Raw genomic sequence first — 19,809 nt, 5'->3', positions numbered from 1 at the left:
CAAGGTCCCCATTTTTTTCTGCTGCCCTCAGCACCCTGGGGATGCAGGTATCTGGCTTTATTGCTGCCCACCAGCATTAAACACCCCTGACCCCAACACTAGCACCACAGGTGGATCCAGGACAGGGAGAGGAAGGGCAGGAATGAGGAAATTGCTTAGAGAAAGATTCAACTAGAATCCAGTGAATTGTGCTCAGTTCTCTTTACTTCCTACAACCGAGTACATGGGTCACAGGGTGGGGGGTGCAACAGGACAGGGACATGCCCCTCCGTGCCCCCCAGCACGCCTGCACACAGGATGGTGGTGTCTGCAGCATCACAGGTCATGCAGGGCATGGGGAAGGGGTTCACACACACATGATGCCCACAGCGGGTACCAGACAGAGAACACCCCTGAATATACACAGCTGTACATGGGGAACCCCAGGTCCCCACCCAACCCTCTCCCCTGTCTTGCTGTTCCCCAGCAGGAGAACTGTATTGCTTTGAGAGAGCCACCCTGGGGCTGCTCTGCCAGGCACCCTCCCCTCCCACCCACCCCTATTTTGGCACATCTGCAAGACACACGGCAGCGAGAGTAGGCACCCTCCCTCCCAGGCTTCTGTGGCTTGAAGTTGGGGAAGGGGGTAGGAGATACCATCCTCCATCTTTCCCCTTCCCAAACCCCTGCCAGAGCCACTCCAGCCAAACCCACCCCCACCCCCGAAACACACACACACACAAAGCTGAGCTATCCAGGAATACGAGTGAACAAGATTGTCCAGGATGGGAGCAGAGGCGGGAGGAAGGACTGGAAGCAGAGACCCCACCCTGGCACCTGGCGTGGGTAAGACTGGCACAACAGCTACTTTAGTGCAACTGGAGGGGCGCCCAGAGTGAGGGTGGGGACAGGAGGGCCCAGGGAAAGGGCCTAGCAGGAGTGAGCGAGGGCCAAGGTAGATCCTCTCGTCACCCGCCGTCCTCGGCCCTCCCAAACGCAGTGACAGTGTCCCCCTCACACCTACGTGGGCAACAGCAGCCTCGGAGTCAGTACCTTCAAGTAATTCAAGGAGCAGACCCTCCCCACCCCAACTCCCTTCTATCTCTGGGAATTTGGTCGCTTCTCTAGAGGGGTTGGGTTGGGAGGAGGGAGCCCCCAAGTCAGACCCTTCTTCCTCTACCTCCCTCTTCCCAGACCACGGGGCTTGGTCCTCAAAGATTCCTCACCTCTGTCCTCACCCAAGCTAGGCTAAGGCCCCCGAGGGCGGAGCCACCACGGAAGGGAAGAGGCTGCTCTGCTCCCTGCCTTCCCCAACAGGCAGGGTTCAAACTTGGCGGGCAGGATGGGGCCACACTGGCTCGCCCCTGGAGTAGGGTTTCTGGGCTAGGGTCTGTAAGGCTATTTTCCTTTGCGGTGGGAAGGGGAGGCAGGGAATGAACATTGGGTGTGGGGAGAGGGTGAGAAACGGCTGAGAGGGAAAGAGGAAGGGGCCTCCCGCTGGAGCAATTACTGGAGTCATTGACAAAGAAACACTCGTGTGCATAACATACACAGTGTGCGTACTCCAGCCCGGCAGCCTGGCCTCACCCCGCCTCTCGGGACCCCTTCCAAGACCACAGAGAGGGTTTTGGGGGTACAGTTGTAGAACCATTCACTCAGGCCCCACCATCCCCACCCCCAGCCTCTTCTCCCCTTCTAATCCAGGGAGGAAGAAGGTGCTTGGGTGGGCAGACAGCGGTGGAGACAGTGTTGAGTTTTCCTTTGGTTACATATTGAAGGCAAAGGTGAGCTGGACTTACAGTCAGAACGGATAGGGGTGAGGAAGGAGGAGGGGCCATGGCTGGGGTTAGAGAGGGAGGCGGCCCTCCTCAGCCCCTCCACCCCAAGGAACACATGTCTACGTGGGGTGGCAGTCCCTCAGTCTCATGTTTCCCACCCCCCACAGCACCAAACAAAAGGAGAAGCCCCCTCCCCCAGGGGCAACTCCCCACCCCAACCTGGGCTGTACATTCAGTGGTTTTCAGCAGTCCTATGGCTCAGGGGGCCACGGGTGGGGGAGGTAGCCCGTCAGTCTCAGAGTCTCAGATGGACAGTGGCAGTGACCCGGGTCTGTTGGTCCATTCTGGGACCCACAGTTTGTGCCATTTGTTTTTCTGAAGTACACAAACCTAGCAAAGCCACCGCCCAATCAGAAACATCCCCCCAAAATCAGAAACTAAAAACTGGCTCTTTTCATGTCGCCCTCTGATTCCCATGTCTGTTTCCCTGTCTCCTATGTAGCCCTCGCTCTGTCTCCTTTGCTGGGACCTGGGGCTGTCCCCAGGGTCCTCACGTAAATAGGCCTTTTCACAAAAGTGCTTATTACTTGAAGCAAGTGCTTTAGAGCTGCGGTGGGGAGAGGGGAGGGGGAGGAGAGGGAGAGGGAAGGAGATGTTCCCTCCCCACCCAACCCCTAAGATTGGGGGGCATTCTGCCTGTTTTACTTCTCCACACCCGTTTAAGTCAGAGAGGTTTTTTTTAAAAAAAAAAAAAATCTTAACATTAAAATAAATATGCAGTGGCCATGAGAATGGTCAAAATGCTTCAAAAACACTAGGGGCTGGGAAGCCCGGGTGGGGTGGGGTGCGGGGTTTCCTTTGGCATAAGGAGAGGAGGCTGCTTGTCCTCCAGGCCTCCTCACAGCCACATGAGGAGGGACAGAGGACCCCCTGCCATCTTCCCAGCATTGCTGACAGTGTGCCCAGGACAGCAGGGAACAGACAGCCACCCGAAATCTCATCTAGCAAAACAAAACGGGGCTCCCGATAAATCCTCAGACTCTCCTCTGTCATCACCAAGCATTGATAAAGGAGAACACGACCGATGCCCCAGTCGTCCTGGGGAAAACTTCCCTGCTCCCCAGCCCCCACCACCTCATTCCCAGCACCAAGATGAGAGGAGAGGGGGTGAAATGGGAAGATTTTAGGAGAGAGAATTGAAGTTAGGGGACAAGCTTTGCAGAACCAGCAGGGTGGGGGTGGGGGCGGCAGCCCTTAAGAGAGGTCACATTGATTGTCGTATAGGGAAGGAGAGGGCATGAAGGGATGTGGGCAAGAGGGGCATTGCAAGGCCCTTTGGCTTTAAAAACAAAAATAAAAACTAAAAGCTGCACAATCCTTCTCACCAATAATGGTCATTTGGAAGCCTTGAAATGGTTTAGGATCTGAGGGTTGGGGGCAAGCAAGACACAAAGATAAACAGGGACCATGAAAAGGAAAGATTCGGACAAACACCCTGGGCTTCTGGGACCAGCATGAGGTATGGTGCAGGGTATCTGTCGGGAGGAAGGGCTCCCTGGGATGGCCCCTCTCCCCTCAGCTCACCCCTGGCAAGGGTGGCAAGACATTCAAGGGACACAACTGAAAAAATGGGTAAAAATGAGGGTGACGCAAGCGTGGGTGGGAAGGAGGTGGAGGGGTCTCCAGGGGAGACCCCTGTACTGTGTAAACGAAGCCCATCCAGTTCTCAGTTCTCAGGGGGCAATACTGATGGCAGCCAAACTGGGCAAGGATGCACTGTGGGGTGGAGGGGCAGGACCTCTATTCAAGTTCTGTGTCTTGGCCCCTGGCTGAGGTATTGCGTGTGAGGAAGGGACACTGGGTTATGGGATTGGGTCCAACCGTGCAGAGGCTCACCAAGGAGATGGACAGGGCATCTGAAGGGACCAGGGCCAGATGCAATGCTACATTTGAAGAGAACACTGCCCTCCCCATTCCAGCCCAGTTTGGCTTCTCGGGTACATTCCAGAACCTTATCAGTGCAGAGTCTACTCAACCATCTCTCCATGCTGGGAGGGCAGGGGACTGAACTGAGCCACAGTGTCTGTCTGTCGCTCCCTTGACCAGTGCTCCTCCTCCCACGGAGGAAAGCCTGCTTCCCTAACAAGAGGTCCCCACACTGCCCCTGCCCTTCCTACCATCTTTGGCTTCATATCAGGAGTGACTGGGGCAGTGGGTACTCTCAGACATGACAGAAGGTAGAGACAGACACAGGGCATGGAAAACTCTGGGGTTGGGAAACACAGGAGGAAGAACATGGTCCCTACCTCCAATCACATGCAAACACATGCCTGAAACACAGGACATATACTAGGGCTGTAGTTTTGAAATGGGCAGGATATTAATTTGTTTCTTCCCCTAAAGAATAAAATGCTTACTTAAAAATTCATGACAAGCCTCAAAAGTTCAAGGAGAAGAGAGCCAAGGAGGGAATGGCCACAGGCTCCCCTCTCCCAAAAGAAGTTAAAAGAAAGAAGCAAGGTTAAAGTGCGTGGTGAGGGGGCCAGGCCAGAAGTGGGAAACAGGAGCAGGCTGTGGGGGCAGAAGCAGCCCTTGGTTTGCACATGAGGAGCCGGGGGAGAGCGCAAGTTCTGGGCCGGGTTCAGTAGTTGCTGCTTCAAGTGTTTGCATTTGGATTTTAGGGGTGATAGGATATGGGGGGGAAGCTCTAGGCCCCAGTGCTAAATACCCTCCCCCCTCATCCTCTAGCTGCCCCTGAAGGGGAAGGGGGGACACCCCCAGAGTGCTCACACAGTACCAGAAATTAAGGCTTCTCACTGCTGCAGGGATGGAGGGCCAAGCAGGGAGGCAGTGATGGGTATGGAGGAAGAGGAGGGGTCTGCCTGGCAGCAGAGGAGAGGGGAGTAGGGGCACAGAGGAGAGTCGGAAGGAAAAGTTGGGGGAGCTGGCAGCAAACAGGGGAAACAGAGATGGAGTCAAAGGGGGGAGCCAGGCATTTAGCAATCATTTTGGGACACTTGGCAGAAGGGATTGCCCTGGGGGTACCAAGAGCCTAGGGTGCTCCCTGTAGGTCCCAGACCTCTGCCAGGCCAGGATGGTATGGCAAAGGGTAAGCAGCTGCTCCCCAGTGCATCCTTCCCTCTGCCCCACCACCCAGTCGTGTTCTCCTTTAAAGTGCCCTAAATGTTTAGACTTTTTTTCTAAATAAATAGAATAAGATATCAAGCCACCGGCAGGGAGAGGGACATTGGAGGGGGCTACTCTGAGTAGCAGCCATCTAACCCAATGGCGCCGTGCCGCTCCTGGCTGTAGGGACAAGAGGCCCCGTGAGGCAGGGCGCCACAGCCACCCACCGTCTTGGCGGCTGCGATGCCGCAGTTCTTGAGCAGGCTGAAGCTGAAAGGACTGACGGCGTCCTTGGGTGGGAAAGGCTTCATGGTGGAAAGGATCAAGGCCAGGCAGTCTGCCACATCTTTGTTAGGAGCACAGGCCAGTGCTGGGGTGTGACCTGTGGGACCAAGGTGGAGAACTGAGGCTCAGGGTCCTGGAGTCCAGTCCCCACCCACCCTTCCAGGCCCTGAGCTCTAGGCTGTGGAGGGGAACCAAAGGAGGCACCCACCCACTGTAGCCAGAAAACCAGGCGGCAAGGACCCAGTGGGACCCAGGGTAAAGGGTAGCACACTGGGGTGTGTGGGAAGTCTTCCTGACCCTACCAGATCCACCTAGCTCCATCAGACGCCCCTGTGAGACCTAGAACACTGGTGATGTGTCCCTGCTCTCACCGTTTCCCCTGGGAAGAAAATCTCATGTATAACAAGGTTAACCTCCTGAAGAAAGTCCCTGACCCCACCCACCTTCTTCATCCACAGCCAGCACTGTGGCCCCACGACTCAGCAGGGCCTGCACCACAGAAGCCAGACCGTTGCGGGCAGCAATGTGGAGAGGCCTTAGAAGAGAAAAGCAAAGAAGTACACTGAGTAGGGTGCCAGGCTGTCTTGTCAACCCAAGGTGGGTGACAAGGACACTGAACAAATACTGTGAGCTCTAGCGAGCACCTGGAGGGCAGGTTGCTTTCTTCACCCACCTGCCTCCCCCAGCCAGGAGCCCCCTTCCCCGGGCACTCACATCTGCAGCGCACTGTTGGTAGCATTGATAAGGCCAAGGTCTTGGGTTTCTGCCAGGATCATGAGGGCACATTTCTCATGGCCCTGAGGAAGAGGAACAGAAAGGAGGTACTTGGAACAGAAGCCTAACAGGCAACAGGGTAGGAACTGGGAGGGAGGTGAGCAGAGACATGCTTCACCAGTCAGGTCGCCTAGTTAGCCCTGGTTTCTGTCACAGTCTATCCTGCACCAGGAGTCCCGCACTGTACTGAGTTCTGGCCTCCACCGGCACTCCCTACTCTGCGCAGTACCTTGCTACAAGCCAAGTGAAGGGCAGTGTTCTTGTTCTCATCCAGCACAGTCAGGTCTGCCTTCCCTCGGTACAGCAGAAATTCTACAAAGGAGACAACAGAGACTGAAGTCTCCCTGCAGAGCGGCAGCCATGTCTCCCCACCTTCCTGCTGTGGCAGACGCTACGCACCCACAGCAGCAGTCTGTCCGCTCTCAGCGGCCGTCATAAGCGCAGTGCGGCCAGTGTGGTCGGTGGCATTCACTTCGGCTTGGTGCTGCAACAGCATCCGGAGCCCAGAGACGTTGTCCGCAAAGGCAGCGGCGTGAAGGGGAGTCCTGGGGGCCAGAGTAGAATGAAACAGGGCTGCTCCTCTGCGTGGGCAGAAGCCAGAAGCAGAGGGCTTGGCACTCACCGTCCTTTGGCGTCTCGGCTGTTCACAATCTTGGCACCCAGAGCCCCCAGCAGCATCTCTGTGGTGCTGTCCTGGTTATTAATTCTGGAGTGGGGGAGGGGATCATCAGAGGCAGGAAACCAGAGGGACTCCCCACCCTCAGCCCAGGCCAGCACCCCAAGAGTATGTGATTCAGATGCTTACACTGCACAGTGCAAAGGAGTGAAGGGGTTTCCCTCCAAGTATGAGAACGGGCTGTGTTCAAGTAACAACTCCAGACAATCTTCATGTCCTGGGCACAAGGAAGGAAGTCGGTGAGGGTGAGAAATACCACGAGCCTCCATCTGCTCCGACCTGTCTTTGGCCCTCCAATCCACTTCCAGATCCCCTCCTACAGCACACATCCCTATGCCTATCAAAGGCCCCATTAGTACCAGTGTAGGAGGCCCAGTGCATGGGCGAGTATCCGCTGTAATCGACACCAGCATCTAAGGGGTCTGTGGAAAGGGCAGCCTGCAGCAGAGTCCGCAGTACTGCAGTGTGGCCACAGGCTGAGGCCAGGTGAATGGGTGTGCGGCCCTTAAAGTCTCGGCACAGTACAAATGCATCGTGGTCCAGCAGGGCAGCCAGGCAGTCCTCACAGCCAGTCACTGCCTGCAGGGCACACAGAGGTGAAAGTGGTAAGAAGCCACTCCTTTTCCAGTGCCTAGCTGCTGGGGGCTAGCCTCGGAGCAAGAATTACTTCCAGGAATCCATCCTTATCTCTACAATATTCTGGTGTTGGGGGCCAGCAGCTATATTCCTGACAGTCTGAATAGCCTCAGCCAATCCTGAGGTCTTGGAACAAAAGACCAGAGAGCAAGAAACAAGTCATCAAAGGGTCCTGTGGTTGGAAGCCAGGCACACCAGTGGTCTCGGCTATTCAGGAGGCTGAGGCTGGAGGATCGCCTGAGCTTGGGTGGAGGACTAGCCTGGGAGATATAGTGAGACCCCTAAAATAAAAGATCTGCTGGGAACAGTGGGATAGTACACCTTTAACCCCAGCACTTGGAACCTATGTGAGTTTAAAGCCATCTTGACCTACCAACTTAGTTCAGAGTCTGCCAGGACTCTGTAGTGAGATCCTATCAATAAAAGGGGGCAGTGAAGGAAGGAAGAAAGGAAAGGAGGAAAGGAAAGGAGGAAGGAAGAAAAAAAGAAAAAGAGACTAAGAGACCAGTCCTTTCAGGATAGTAGCAACAGGACATGTATGTAGGTAGAAAGCACATTCTCAAAGGGATGAACTGAGTGAGAGGAAAAAACGAGTCATCAGGAAGGGGCGGGAGATATGATCCCAGAGCAGGCAGGCGCAGGCCCAGTAAGACCGAGATAAAATCCTACTCTACTCACTAGACCTCCTGATGGCCTGCCACTGGTGGGCCCTATGCTTCTACCGGAGACCTGCCTGTGAGCCACCCCATTCCCAGCAGCCGACTCACCCCACGGTGAAGGGCAGTGCGGCCCCGGAGGTCAGCAGCATCAGCCGTGGATCCCTTCTCTAGCAGCAGATGTACACAGTCCACATGGCCATTCATAATGGCCAGCATCAGTGGGGTTCTACAGAGCAAACAGGACAAAGGGTTGAGGGGGTTCCTCACTTCTCAGCTGTTTGGCAAGGACCGAGTAATGAAAGGATGAGGGTCTGGAAGAGGGGAAAAACATTCCATTCCTGGCCCACACTCACTGTCCATAGGCATCCATGACATCTGTGATGTCAGCTCGCTCCCCACTGTCAATCAGCAAGTGCAGGGAATCGGTGTGGCCAGAGGCAGCTGAAAGAAAAGGGAACCTCAGTCAGGACAGTGCCAGGAGGGCAGGAGGCAGGAGGAGGTTAAATCTGCTCAAGGGTTGGAGTTCTGAGAAACCCTAGGGCAAAGAGAGAGCTGCAGGTAGGAAGCTGTTAATCAGGCTTGAAGTTTCCATCCCCCTTGCCCTAGTCCACTCCCAGCTTAACTGCTCGGGGATTCGGCATGGTTTAAAGGGACCACTAACCAGCAGCATGTAAAGGTGTCCACTTGCGTTTTCGCTCCTTAATGAGGGCAGAGGCACCGTGGGCCGTCAGTACCTCCACACACTCAGTGGAGCCTCGCTCAGTGGCCAGAAAGAGCGCGGTCCGGCCCTTGTGGTCCCTTACATCCAGGTTCACCAGCGTCTCAGCCAGTGTCTTCAGGGCTTCACAGTGACCGTTGTAGGCCTGCAGGCAAACAAGAAATACACAGCTAAGGACATTCCTCTTCCTACTCTGCTGTTGGGACCCAAGGGAAAGGTCCAGGTCCCACAGGTTGTCCTTGGGCTCCTTCCAGACAACCTCCCTGTCACATCCCAAGAATGTAGAAACAGGGCTGGCAAGATGGCTCAGTGGGTAAAGAGCTTGCTCTGCCAGTCAGATGGCCTGAGAGCTCTATCCCTGGAACCCACATGAAGGCAGAAGGGATCAGCTCCATCAAGTTGTCCTCAGATCTTCACACGACACATGGTACTCACCTGCCCTCACACACATCATTACAGTACACACAATCATACTAAAAAACAAAAACAAAAAAACCCAAAAAACACGAAAACTATTCTTTTAAAAGAGCAGATGCAAAGACAGGGTCACAGCACCAGCATGCCTGGCGAGTGTCAAGGTAGAACAAAAAGGAAGAGGAAAAGACGCTAAACTCACAGCTAAGTGCAAAGGGCTGACTGGAACTGTACTCTCCACATCCTCCAGGCAGTTAAAGGACATTTCTAAGAGCTGCAATGAACAGGAAAGTACATGTTGAGGTTCCGGAACTTCTAAGACATGGGCCCCCGCCACACTCACAGTAATCCCTTAATCACCCAATTCGACCGTACCCACCCGACTTAGTGATCACAAACCTGAAGGTTGTGATCCCACCTCCAGCCCTATCCTTGCTCCATAACCCCCAGGCCAAGTCCCTCGTACATACCAGTTCGAGGTTCTGTCTGTTGCCATAGGCGGCTGCATAGTGCACGGCTGTGTAGCCCTGCCTGTCCCGCAGGGAGGGGTCTGCACCATTATCCAATAAGAACTCCAGACAGCTGGGGAGTCAGGGATAGACTGTGAGGCTGGGATAGGCCCAGCCCAGCGAAGGTGCAGCTCTGGGAGGGGCAGAGGACAGGGACAAGGGAGGCCCGTGGGCCACCTTCTGCTCTCTGTAGGCTAAATTCTATTCTCCAACCCTAGCTCTGACCACACCTGGGCCACCATCCCCAACGCCATCGTCCATCCTCTGGACTCTGGTAGTTCCCAGCCTTGCTGGTAGGTGGATATGCTCGCTCCTGCCTCCAAGCCCAGCAAGCTTTGCCTAGCAGGCCAGGCTCTCCTCTCCAGGGCCCTCCTGACCACCTGCCTGCCCTGCTGGTTCTCTTCTCAGCACCTCAGTGTTCTTTGTATGCCTTGTCATAGCACAGGATCCCATGACATCCAGCATTTACCATGTACTGATGCTGTGTGCTAAGCATCTCATATGTGTCTGTTTAACTATAATTATTCTCAGAGCTAGATGTAGTTTGATCCCTACTAGCACTGAGAAAATTGAAGCAGAGGGCATAAAGAACCTTTCCAAAGTCACAGAGTTGAGCCTTTTTGAAGATTTTTCTTTTGGTTTGTGCAGCCCTCACCCTCATACGGTTCTTAACTATTCTCCCAATGGATGACTCGGGGTTGCTCCTGTGTCTGTGTGTGTGTGTTCACTTGAGTGTGTGCACGTATGCTTGCATGTATGTCAACTCTTAGCACTCAGTCCTCTCCTTCCATCACTTGGGTCCCAGGGGTGGAACTCAGGCCATGAGGTTCAGAAGCAAGCATCCCTCCCTGCTGAGCTATCTGAAGGCATGATGATTGCTTTTAAGAAGGAAAAGAATTAATTGTTAATTCATCTTGATGTATCTGAGATATGCTCTTGCTGTGTATTCCAGGCCTAGAGCTTCCTGTCCCAGCCCCATATATACAGCTGATGGGGGTGGGGGTGTTCTTTATTTTTAGGTGAGTTTTTTGCTGTTTGTGACAAAATCTTACCCACATAGCGTAAGATGTACTGGAATTCAATCCTCCTGCTTCAGATTCTCAAGTGCTAGAGGCTACAGGTAGAAATCAACACAACTAGGTGCTTTTATTTTAAAAAAAAAAAAGGGTGGGGTGGGGTGGGGAGGTCTCAGGTAACTCAGGCTGGCCTCAAATTATACGACCAAGGCTGTCCTTGAATCCTGGTCTCTACCTATCCTTTGTTACTTATTCTCACCTCCCAAGGTCTGGGCTTACAGATGTGTGCCCACCAACCACACACAGCTCGTGTTTCAAAATTTTTTTGTTTGTTTTTTTTGAGACAGGGTTTCTCTGTAAAGCCCTGGCTGTCCTGGAACTCACTTTGTAGACCAGGCTGGCCTCGAACTCAGAAATCTGCCTGCCTCTGCCTCCTGAATACTGGGATTAAAGATGTGAGCCACCACACCCGGCTGTGTTTCATATTTCTTGAGATAGGAATTTACTATGTAGTTGATGTCCTAGAACTCACAGAAAAGATCCTTCTTCCTCTGCCTCTCAAGTGTTGGGGTTGAAGGTATGCAGTTCACCTGGCTGTTTGAGATTGTTTAATAAAGTTGACTAAAGCACAATTTTAGTCATAGCAGTCTTTTTTTTTTTTTTGGTTTTTCGAGACAGGGTTTCTCTGTGTAGCCCTGGCTGTCCTGGCACTCACTTTGTAGACCAGGCTGGCCTCGAACTCAGAAATCCGCCTGCCTCTGCCTCCCGAGTGCTGGGATTAAAGGCGTGCGCCACCACGCCCGGCTAGTCATAGCAGTCTTATCAGTGGTTTGCTCTCTAGGGAAATATTCCTGAAGACGTTTGGTTGTCATGTCTTGATGTTGGGAACGGTTTTAACATTGTACTCTACAGTGAAATCCCCACCAGCAAAGCCCCAGGGTAATTCATCTGTAGTTTTGTTTTGTTTTGAGAGAGAGTCTGACTGTATAACCCTGGCAGACCAGTAACTCACTGTGTAGACCAGGACTCAAACTCTTCTTCCTGAGTGCTAAAATGAAGGGCTGCACCACTACACCCGGCTTAATTCATCTTTTCTCCTTAGTACCAGCTAAAAGGAGGCTCAGTGGTGTCCTGCCTGCCCCGAATGAACCAAGGTCATCCCAGGGCTTACACCCAGCATCCAGGGCTTAATGCCCAGCACCTTAGCACCTAGAACACCTGGAACATGAAAGATAAGCGCTCAGTTAAAGCAGCCCGTGCGTGTTGATGTCCCAACCTCCTAGGCAGCTCCCTGTTCCTTGAGAGGAGCTGCACCTCATATTTGTCCTTCCCTACGCATTCCCCACACTGCAGGCTAACTGACGAGGCAGCGGTGGCATGGAGATTCAGGATGGGAGGAAGGATAAAAGAGAGGGCCAGGGTGGCTCTGTGGGGAAGGCACATCCCAGCAGCCTCTTCAATACTCACAAGAAGGCCTCCTTCCTACGAGACTCCTTCAGTAGCTCATCCTCTTCAGCATCATGGCTGGAAGCAGTGTGGGGTTCCGCTCTGGCAGAACACAGGAGAAGAGGTTAGGACAGCTCAAGGAGGTGCGAGGGATGAGAAGCACCAAGGTAGGAAGGAGCCTCACCTCCGGTAGGTGTCAGAGGCAGCAGCATAGTGAAGCGGCGAACAGCCCTTACAGTCGGCCTCATTGACGCCGGCCCCGGCTGTCACCAGTGTCACTGCGCACTGGTAGCTACCATTGGCAGCTGCATAGTGCAGTGGGGTCCTGGAGAGTGTGTTGAGGGACAGATCAAAGAGTCAGGGACAGATATGAACATCAGATGAGCAGCATATAGGTACACATAACATGCTCCTTGCTTATGCCCCTCCTCCCACAGCGTTCTCTCTGACACCCCAGCATACTAACCTACCTTCCAAATTTGTCTCTCCTTCTCAGGTCAGCTCCACTGCTCAACAGCAAATTAAGACACTCAACATTCCTAAAAGACAGACAAGGGGTTAATGTAAAAGCCTTGAAGCACGGCCACCAATCCCGGTAGAGGCTGAGAGTAGACACTCTGACAGTGACTATTTTCATTGTTCAAGGGAAAGAAGCCAGGCAGACAGTGGGGACCCACACCCTTGCTCTGCTCTCAAGGCCGAGGGAGAAGACGCACCCTCCTGAAGCAGCAGCATGAAGACAGGTGCGGCCAAGGCTGTCCGGTGTGTTGATGTCAAACCCAGCAGAAAGCACGTGCTCGTTGCTGAGTGAAGACACGATGCTATACAGCTGACCTGGAGGGGCACACCAGCCACATTGCATCCAGGATCCCTGCGCCACCGCCCCATCACCCAACCCATTAGCAAGTACCTGAGGAGAGAAGCTTCCGGCAACAGTCAGAGAATCCAAAGAGAACGGCTAAGTGCAGGGGGAACATGTCATGGATACCGCGCCTGGGAAGAGGTGGACAGAGTTACAGAGCTCGTTTCTATGGCCACCACCACCCTAGGAGTCAGGGTTAAGAGGGGCCCCAGCTGTGCCTTCAGCAAGCATCTCTGGACCTCTGTGTTTGATGTGGACAGTGTGGGGTCAAAGGTCCTGACTCACCGGGCAGTATCTGCGCCATTGGTCATGAGAGTGCTGATGAGTAGCTCGTGTCCATAGCGAGCAGCCACATGTAGGGGCGTGTTTCCAAACTTGTCAGCACAGTCAATCTCGCTACCTGAGGCAAGGATACACAAACAGCCCAGACTCGTCCCAGGCCTAAGTCCATTCACACCAGTTAAGGATACTCAAGTGCTATTCTATGTTGAATTGATGCAAGCATTCTGCATGCAGTATTTAGAAGCCTTAGACTGAGAAAGGCAGAGAGTTCCAAATGCCTGTCCTAAGCTGGAGAAGGGGTAGGGAAGGGGATTTCTAGGGGGGAAGAAAGCACGATGCGTCTTGAGTCCTTACCATTCTGGATGAGGATCTGGGAACGCGTGAAACGCCCGTGGATGGCAGCCATGTGCAGGGGACTTTTCCCTTCTTTACTCTGTGGGAACATGGCGGTAGTTATTAAATGTAAAGCACGATCTTTACATACATGTATGTATGTGTACACACTTTACATACATACATGTAAAGTGCCTTTTAAGAACACGTCAGTGAGGATGGAAATGTTATATGGATGCCCTGGCCACATTCTCAAGTCCCTGATAAGACCTAATTACCCACAAGACCAATGGGTAATCCCCCCAGGGAAGGTTATCTACACATGCTAGTGTGTATATCACCCTCTCAGGTACCTGGTAGTTGACGTCAGCCCCATTATTAACTAACAGTTCCAGACAGAGCGCGCCGTTGGTAGAGACAGCCGCCACATGCAGTGGAGTGAAGCCCTTGTCATTCGGCTGGTTCACATTGGCTCCTGCGTTCACGAGCTCTATAGCCACAGCATCCTGGCCCAGGTAGCAAGCGATGTGCAAAGCTGTGTTTCCAAAAGCATTGGGCTCATCGATCTGCATTTCCAGGAGTGAGGGCACAGAGTCAGAAGCAGCCAGCTAGCCTATGGGTCCTAGAAATCCGACTGCCTCAGCCCCTTCAGGCTTCTAATCCAAAACAATAACTGCACTATTATATAAGCCTTATTCAGACCCTTTCCCCATGCCCGTCTAGCCTCCCAAAAGCCCCAGCAGTCTCAACCTCTATAACAGACTTTAACTTCCAACCCCCTGTCCTAAGCCCCCAGACCCAGAGTATACTGCTCTGACCTCGGCCCCCATCCGAAGCAAGTGCTTCACCACTTCAATCTGGCCACTGGCTGCAGCTGTGTGGAGCAGCCCGTAGCCCTTTCGATCTTTACAGCTGAGGTCTGCTCCACGTGCCACCAGCAGTTTCAGGACCTCTAAATGCCCTGTGAAGAAAAAAAGTAAGGAAGGAAGAGAGACGGAAGGAGGGAGGAAAGGAAAGGAAGGAAGGAGAGAAGCAAGCAGGTGGAGGGTAAATCCAAAGGCCTTAAGCTCCACCCCCAAAGGCCCCAGGCTCTGCTCCCTCCCCAAAGGCTCTAGGCTCCTCCCCCAAAGGCTCCAGGCTCCACCCCCAAAGGGTGAAACTTGCCCTGAGGATCCTAACAATCAAATTCTCCCTTTTCCTACAGTGTCTCTCACCTAGAAAAGCTGCCCAGTGCAGCGGCTGCCGCTCCTTTTTATCGCAGACATTCAGGCTGGCTCCCTTATTCAGGAGCAGGTTCACTGTCTATATGAGGATATAAAAGACACGGGACAGGTTCATGCCCACAACCTACCAAAGTACAGATGCCTCTGACCTCCTGAAAAGAGATGTGCACTCAGAATCTTACCCCTTTGTGTTTGCAACATTGGGGGTGACAGCTGTCAGCTAATACCTCTGTTCTTTTGTTTGTTCGTTTGTTTGTTTTTTGTTTTTTTTCAAGACAGAGTTTCTCTATGTAGCCCTGACTGTCCTGGAACTCACTTTGTAGACCAGGCTAGCCTCGAACTCAGAAATCCACCTGTCTCTGCCTCCCAAGTGCTGGGATTAAAGGCGTGAGCCACCACCGCCCAGCTAATACCTCTGTTCTTGAGCAGAACAATCTGGAGAACCAGAATTGTGGGGTCAGGTACCAATGAGATGCCACTGGATAAAAGAAATTCAAGGGTTTCTTCAGGTGTTTGCAGACTCTCAAAATCGTATGAGTCTATAATAGTGTCACTTGGGCAGGACAACTATCAGGATTAATTGGGCTACAGAGTAAGTTCAAGGCTATTTAAGGTAAAATGTAAAAGGCGGGATGGAGATACAGGTGAACAGTCTATCGCTTGCCTACCATTGCCAACACTAGAACAAAAGAATTTCAATCTATGGGTTCAAAGTGTAGCTCAGTGACACAGCCTTTACCAAGCACATGTAACACACTGCTTAAAATAAATATAAAATAAATCAATTAAAAACTCAATATAAGCTGTGGATGCTAGTGTACCTTTAACCTGAGCACTCAGAAAGCAGAGGCAAGTTCAATCTTCAAGTTCAAGGCTGGCCTAGTCTACATAGCAAGCTCCAGGCCAGACAAGCATGCGTAGTAAGACTCTATCTCAAAACAAATACCCCCCCCCCCCACAAAACCCTCTGGTTAACACAATCATTCCTCTGGGGCAGGGCCCCAGTATCTGAATAACTATCTGAGCCACTCCTGCCCGTCGGGTCTGGAAGCACATCAGTTATGAGAAGGAACAGAGAGAAGACTGTGTCTAGACTGCAAGGCTCCTCACCTCGAGATGCCCACTGTGTACTGCATGGTGTAGAGCGCTGCGCCCGCTCCTGTCAGCCACATTGAGGCTGCTCAACAGGGGTGCCAGAGCCTCTGCACACTTGGTGGCCCGGTTGGCAGCAGCCACATGCAGTGGTGTCTGCCACAGCTTGTCCCGGGCATTCACATCCGCTGAGTGTGCCAACAGCAGCCCCAGCACCTTCTGTGGTGGAGCAAGGGACAAGAGAAGACAGAGGGGAGCAGGAAGTGACATAGGAGGACAGAAGGAAGAGGCTGGTATGGTGACTAGTCATCCATCGTCCTAGCATGGCATCTCTTCCTTTCCTTTACACACCTAGCCACTCCAGACCTGAGGTTGTTGGAGCTTAAACTTCTTTGTTTTGATGATGAAAACAGGGGTCTCTTCTCCAAGCCACTTAGCATCTACCACCCTCCAACCCAGGTCCCCGAAAATCTCCACTCACACCCACCCTGGGCAAATCCACACACCCCAAGCCTACTTCCAGGAAAAACAAATGGCTCCCACTGTATTAATGGCAAAAACATCCTTTCCCTTAGCCCTTCCACAGACACCAAAATCATATCATCTATAACCCCAATAAACAAACATAACTGGATCCCCTTCGAAATTCAATGTTCCTGTTAAACATGTCCCACACCATTCTCACTGGCCTTAAGCTCTCTCCCCCTGGGGGCTGGAGCCAAGGAAGTGATGGGAGATCAAAGAGGCCTTCCCTTCCTCTTCAGGGTTGATAACACCATAGTACAGGACTCAGTATGAGTTTGGGCCCTTAGGCAGTCAACTTAAATGTTGCTCGAGGGGCAAGGACACACAATCGCTACTCCCCACCCCATCACAAGGAGAGAAATCTCAGTGCCCAGAGGGGGATCAGACTTAAGGTGGCCCCCAGGGAGGGATGAGTCACTCAGGCCTGGCAGCAGGGCCCCCACAGTCTGCCAGCCCAGTGTTAAGCTCTCTCCCTGACGTCACATCAGCTGGCAGCACTCAGCCCCCCCCCCCCCGCAGTTCTAGGGGCAGGAAGGAGAGGCCAAACTCTGGTCTCCTCCCTGTGTGGGGCAGAAGAGTCTGTAGGGCAGAGAACTGAGTTTCTCTAGCCCTCAGCCCATCCTTTTTGAAAGGGAGAAAAGAGGTAGTAGGGTCTGTACCTCGTTTCGGGAGGCAGCGGCACGATGAAGAGGGGTCAGCCACAGTGTGTCCTTAGCGTTGACATTAGCACCTGTGTGGACACAATTTGCTATTTTGTTGGGATTTGAGGAGGGGGAGGGAAGGAAACCAATGATCAGAGTGGGTAACCTGAACGGACAGAAAGCCATTCTTGGACCAAGCACCAGCAATCAATCCTCGGATCTAAAAAGATTTCTCCCCTCCCTAAGTGCCGCACCTCCCTGCTCCCCACTTTCACCTGACATCAGTAGCAACTGGAGGATGGGGACATCGCCTACGTAGGCAGCAGCATGCAATGGGGTTCGCCTCTCTTGGTCCTGGAAAGGCAGAAAAGAGAAGCAGCTGTAGAGAGAAATTTATCCTGAACGCCAGTTCTAGTATGAGAACTCCAAGCCCTTCCCTTCCTCTAGGTTCTTCTGCAGGGTCTTAAATCCCAATATCGGGCTTCAAAAGCCAGCATCCTGGGAGGGTGGAGTCAGGGCTACCGACCAAGAAACCTACTCCTTCCCGGAGGGGTGGGGGCGCTGCAGACCCCGATGGTTGAGAAGAGAACACGGTTTTCTGGGCATCCCCAGAACCCATGGTCGGTGCTCCATGCCTGACCAACCTTAAATGCGGAGCAGGCTCCCATTTCTGGGTAGAAAGAGCTGCAGTTTCATCAGAGTAGAGGAGAAACGGAGCCGCCCCACTTGTGGGGAGGGGTCCCGAACACCGGAGCCCGGATTCCGGCTCGCCATCCTCCCTGCTCCCAACTCACCAGTACATTGATGTTCTCCTTCTGCGAGAGGAGGGAACGCACTTCCTCCACATCTCGGCTAAAGATGGCCTGGACCAGGGGCGGCTGCAGGGAGAACCAGCTTTCAGGGAGCGGGCCCGAGCCACGGCGTTACCGGGAGGTGGGGGAGCACACAGGTTGGAGGGGGGCGTCGCTGGAGGGGCTCCGCTACAGGGGTCCTGGCTGCAGCGGATTCCCGCCGTACCCCCACCGGTCGCCAGGCCCCCAAGGACACCCGCTCCACGGAGTGGAGCACGGCGTGGGGCGCGGCGGGAGCCGCGGGAACCCCGGGCTCGGGCCCAGCCTAGGCCGCACATCCCCGGGCTCGCGTGGCGGCGGTGCCCGGGCCTGGAAAGAGGAAGTGGGGAAGTGCGGGAGGGCTGACCTGGTCCGTGATGCTGAGGATCCCCATGGCCCGGCCCAGGCTCCGTCCGCATCGAGCTCGCGGCAGCGGCGGCAGCGGCGGCGGCGGCGGCGGCTCCACCGGGGACACGGGGCGGCCCAGGCGGCGGCTGCGGCGGCGGCTGCGGGGAGAGGGCGGCCCCGCCTACCGGGGGGCGGGCGAGCGGGAGCCCGCAGCGCTCCCTGGCGGCGAGCCTTGGCCGGGCCTCGGGGTGCTCACTGTCCGCGCAGGCTGCCCAGGCCTCGGCGCCCTCGCCCCGCGCCAGGACGGCCAGGACGGCCAGGGCGGCCCCGGTTCGCCCTACCCCGCGCGCGGGTTCCGCAGCTCCGCCAGCGGACCACGCTGTGCCCTCCGTTGCAGTCGGGCGGCCCGAGGGGTCTCTCGCAGGCCCATGGCACGGAGTCGGGTCTCGCTCCCCCAGTGACTCCCGAGCCCAGGACCAAACAGCGGGCGAGAGCTCACCCAGCCCACAATGCTCTGGTAGAGCGGACGCCTCCGACCGTACTCACACCCCCAAGTCCCCCAGAGATAGTGGAAACTTGGAGTGTGGCGACCCGAAACTTATAGATGGCCCCAGAGCCAGTCTCCACTGGGTAGAAAGAAAATAGCAAGATTGCTAAGCTGCAGAAAAATCTCAAGAAGCCTCCGTGAAGAGCAGGACACTTGGCAGCTGGAGAAAGGCCTCTAAACCCGACAACTCCATAATTACCCTGCCAGATTAGGGTAATAACTGTTTCTCACGGTAAAAAGGCAGTAGAGAGGAACTTCCCCTCACCCATTGGAGAGGTCAAAAGAGGCAGCCAATCAGGGACAGTTGGCCGAGGGAAAAAGAAAAGTCGAGACTGATAGATGGGTACAATTTTTAAAAGATGCTTTACAGCCAGGTGTGAATCATGTATAAGATTCCTGCGCTCTGGAACCTGAGGCAGGAGGATTGTGTATTCAAGAACTGTCCTGGCTACGTCATGAGCCCCAGTTTATCCTAGCTTCCTTTGTGTTGCTACAATAACAATGACCAAAACCACCTAAGAGAAAGAAAGGGTTTAGTCCATCTTTGAGAAAACTTAGGGCAGAAACTCAGCCTTGAACTTGAACGAAGAACCCAGTGAGGAATGCAGCTTGCTGGCTCAAGCTTAACCAGATCTCTTATCTAATTTAGGACCACCTGCCTAGGGATGGTACCACCCACAGTGGACACTGGACACGGGGTCCTCCTATATCCATTAGCCAACAAGAAAGTGTTGGGGCTGGGTGGTTGGTTCAGCTAGTTAAAGGGCCCAAGTTTAATCCCCAGCAGCCACTTAGCAACTGATAGCGGATTGTAACTCCAATTGCAGAAATTTTTGGTGGGTAAAACATTCATACGTGTGAGATAAATAAAAAAGTAGTTTATAAGTTAAATTGAAAAGAAAACACTCTGTCTCAAATCTCACCGCCAAACAACAATAACAATAATAATATATAATAATAAGTTTGGGAGAGAGCCTGGAAAAATAGCTCAGCAGTTAAAAGTGCTTGCTGTGCCGGGCGTGGTGGCGCACACCTTTAATCCCAGCACTCGGGAGGCAGAGGCAGGCAGATTTCTGAGTTCGAGGCCAGCCTGGTCTACAAAGTGAGTTC

At 53.7% G+C, this 19,809-nt stretch overlaps 1 protein-coding gene across 1 annotated transcript; it reads right to left on the bottom strand.

The window, feature by feature from the left end:
* Nucleotides 1–551: 551 nt before the first annotated feature.
* Nucleotides 552–18,275, bottom strand: Ankrd52 (ankyrin repeat domain 52). Its single transcript, XM_021173927.2, has 28 exons — nucleotides 18,172–18,275; nucleotides 17,769–17,852; nucleotides 17,250–17,328; nucleotides 16,993–17,063; nucleotides 15,827–16,027; nucleotides 14,708–14,795; nucleotides 14,312–14,454; nucleotides 13,847–14,059; nucleotides 13,515–13,593; nucleotides 13,164–13,278; nucleotides 12,927–13,009; nucleotides 12,733–12,850; nucleotides 12,487–12,555; nucleotides 12,201–12,341; nucleotides 12,038–12,118; nucleotides 9,516–9,627; nucleotides 9,248–9,319; nucleotides 8,575–8,776; nucleotides 8,267–8,354; nucleotides 8,022–8,139; nucleotides 6,978–7,197; nucleotides 6,748–6,835; nucleotides 6,565–6,648; nucleotides 6,342–6,487; nucleotides 6,172–6,254; nucleotides 5,883–5,965; nucleotides 5,612–5,703; nucleotides 552–5,265 (listed from the first exon to the last, which is right to left on the bottom strand). The coding sequence occupies exons 1-28, from the start codon at nucleotides 18,196–18,198 to the stop codon at nucleotides 5,015–5,017; spliced, it is 3,231 nt and encodes a 1,076-aa protein (XP_021029586.1). The 5' UTR covers nucleotides 18,199–18,275; the 3' UTR covers nucleotides 552–5,014.
* Nucleotides 18,276–19,809: the final 1,534 nt, after the last annotated feature.

Source organism: Mus caroli, chromosome 10, assembly GCF_900094665.2.
Source record: "Mus caroli chromosome 10, CAROLI_EIJ_v1.1, whole genome shotgun sequence".
Classification (NCBI taxonomy): Eukaryota; Metazoa; Chordata; class Mammalia; order Rodentia; family Muridae; genus Mus; species Mus caroli.
This window is presented reverse-complemented; position numbering and strand designations above follow the sequence as displayed.

What these genes read in the sequence shown, in the direction of transcription:
- Ankrd52 (XM_021173927.2), bottom strand. Translation starts at nt 18,198, where the DNA reads ATGGGGATCCTCAGCATCACGGACCAG. An exon ending in CCAGATCCTCATCCAGAATG is followed by an intron (nt 13,279 to 13,514) that starts GTAAGGACTCAA and finishes TCCTTGCCTCAG; the next exon opens with GTAGCGAGATTGACTGTGCT. An exon ending in GCACTGGGCCTCCTACACTG is followed by an intron (nt 6,836 to 6,977) that starts GTACTAATGGGG and finishes CCTTGTGCCCAG; the next exon opens with GACATGAAGATTGTCTGGAG.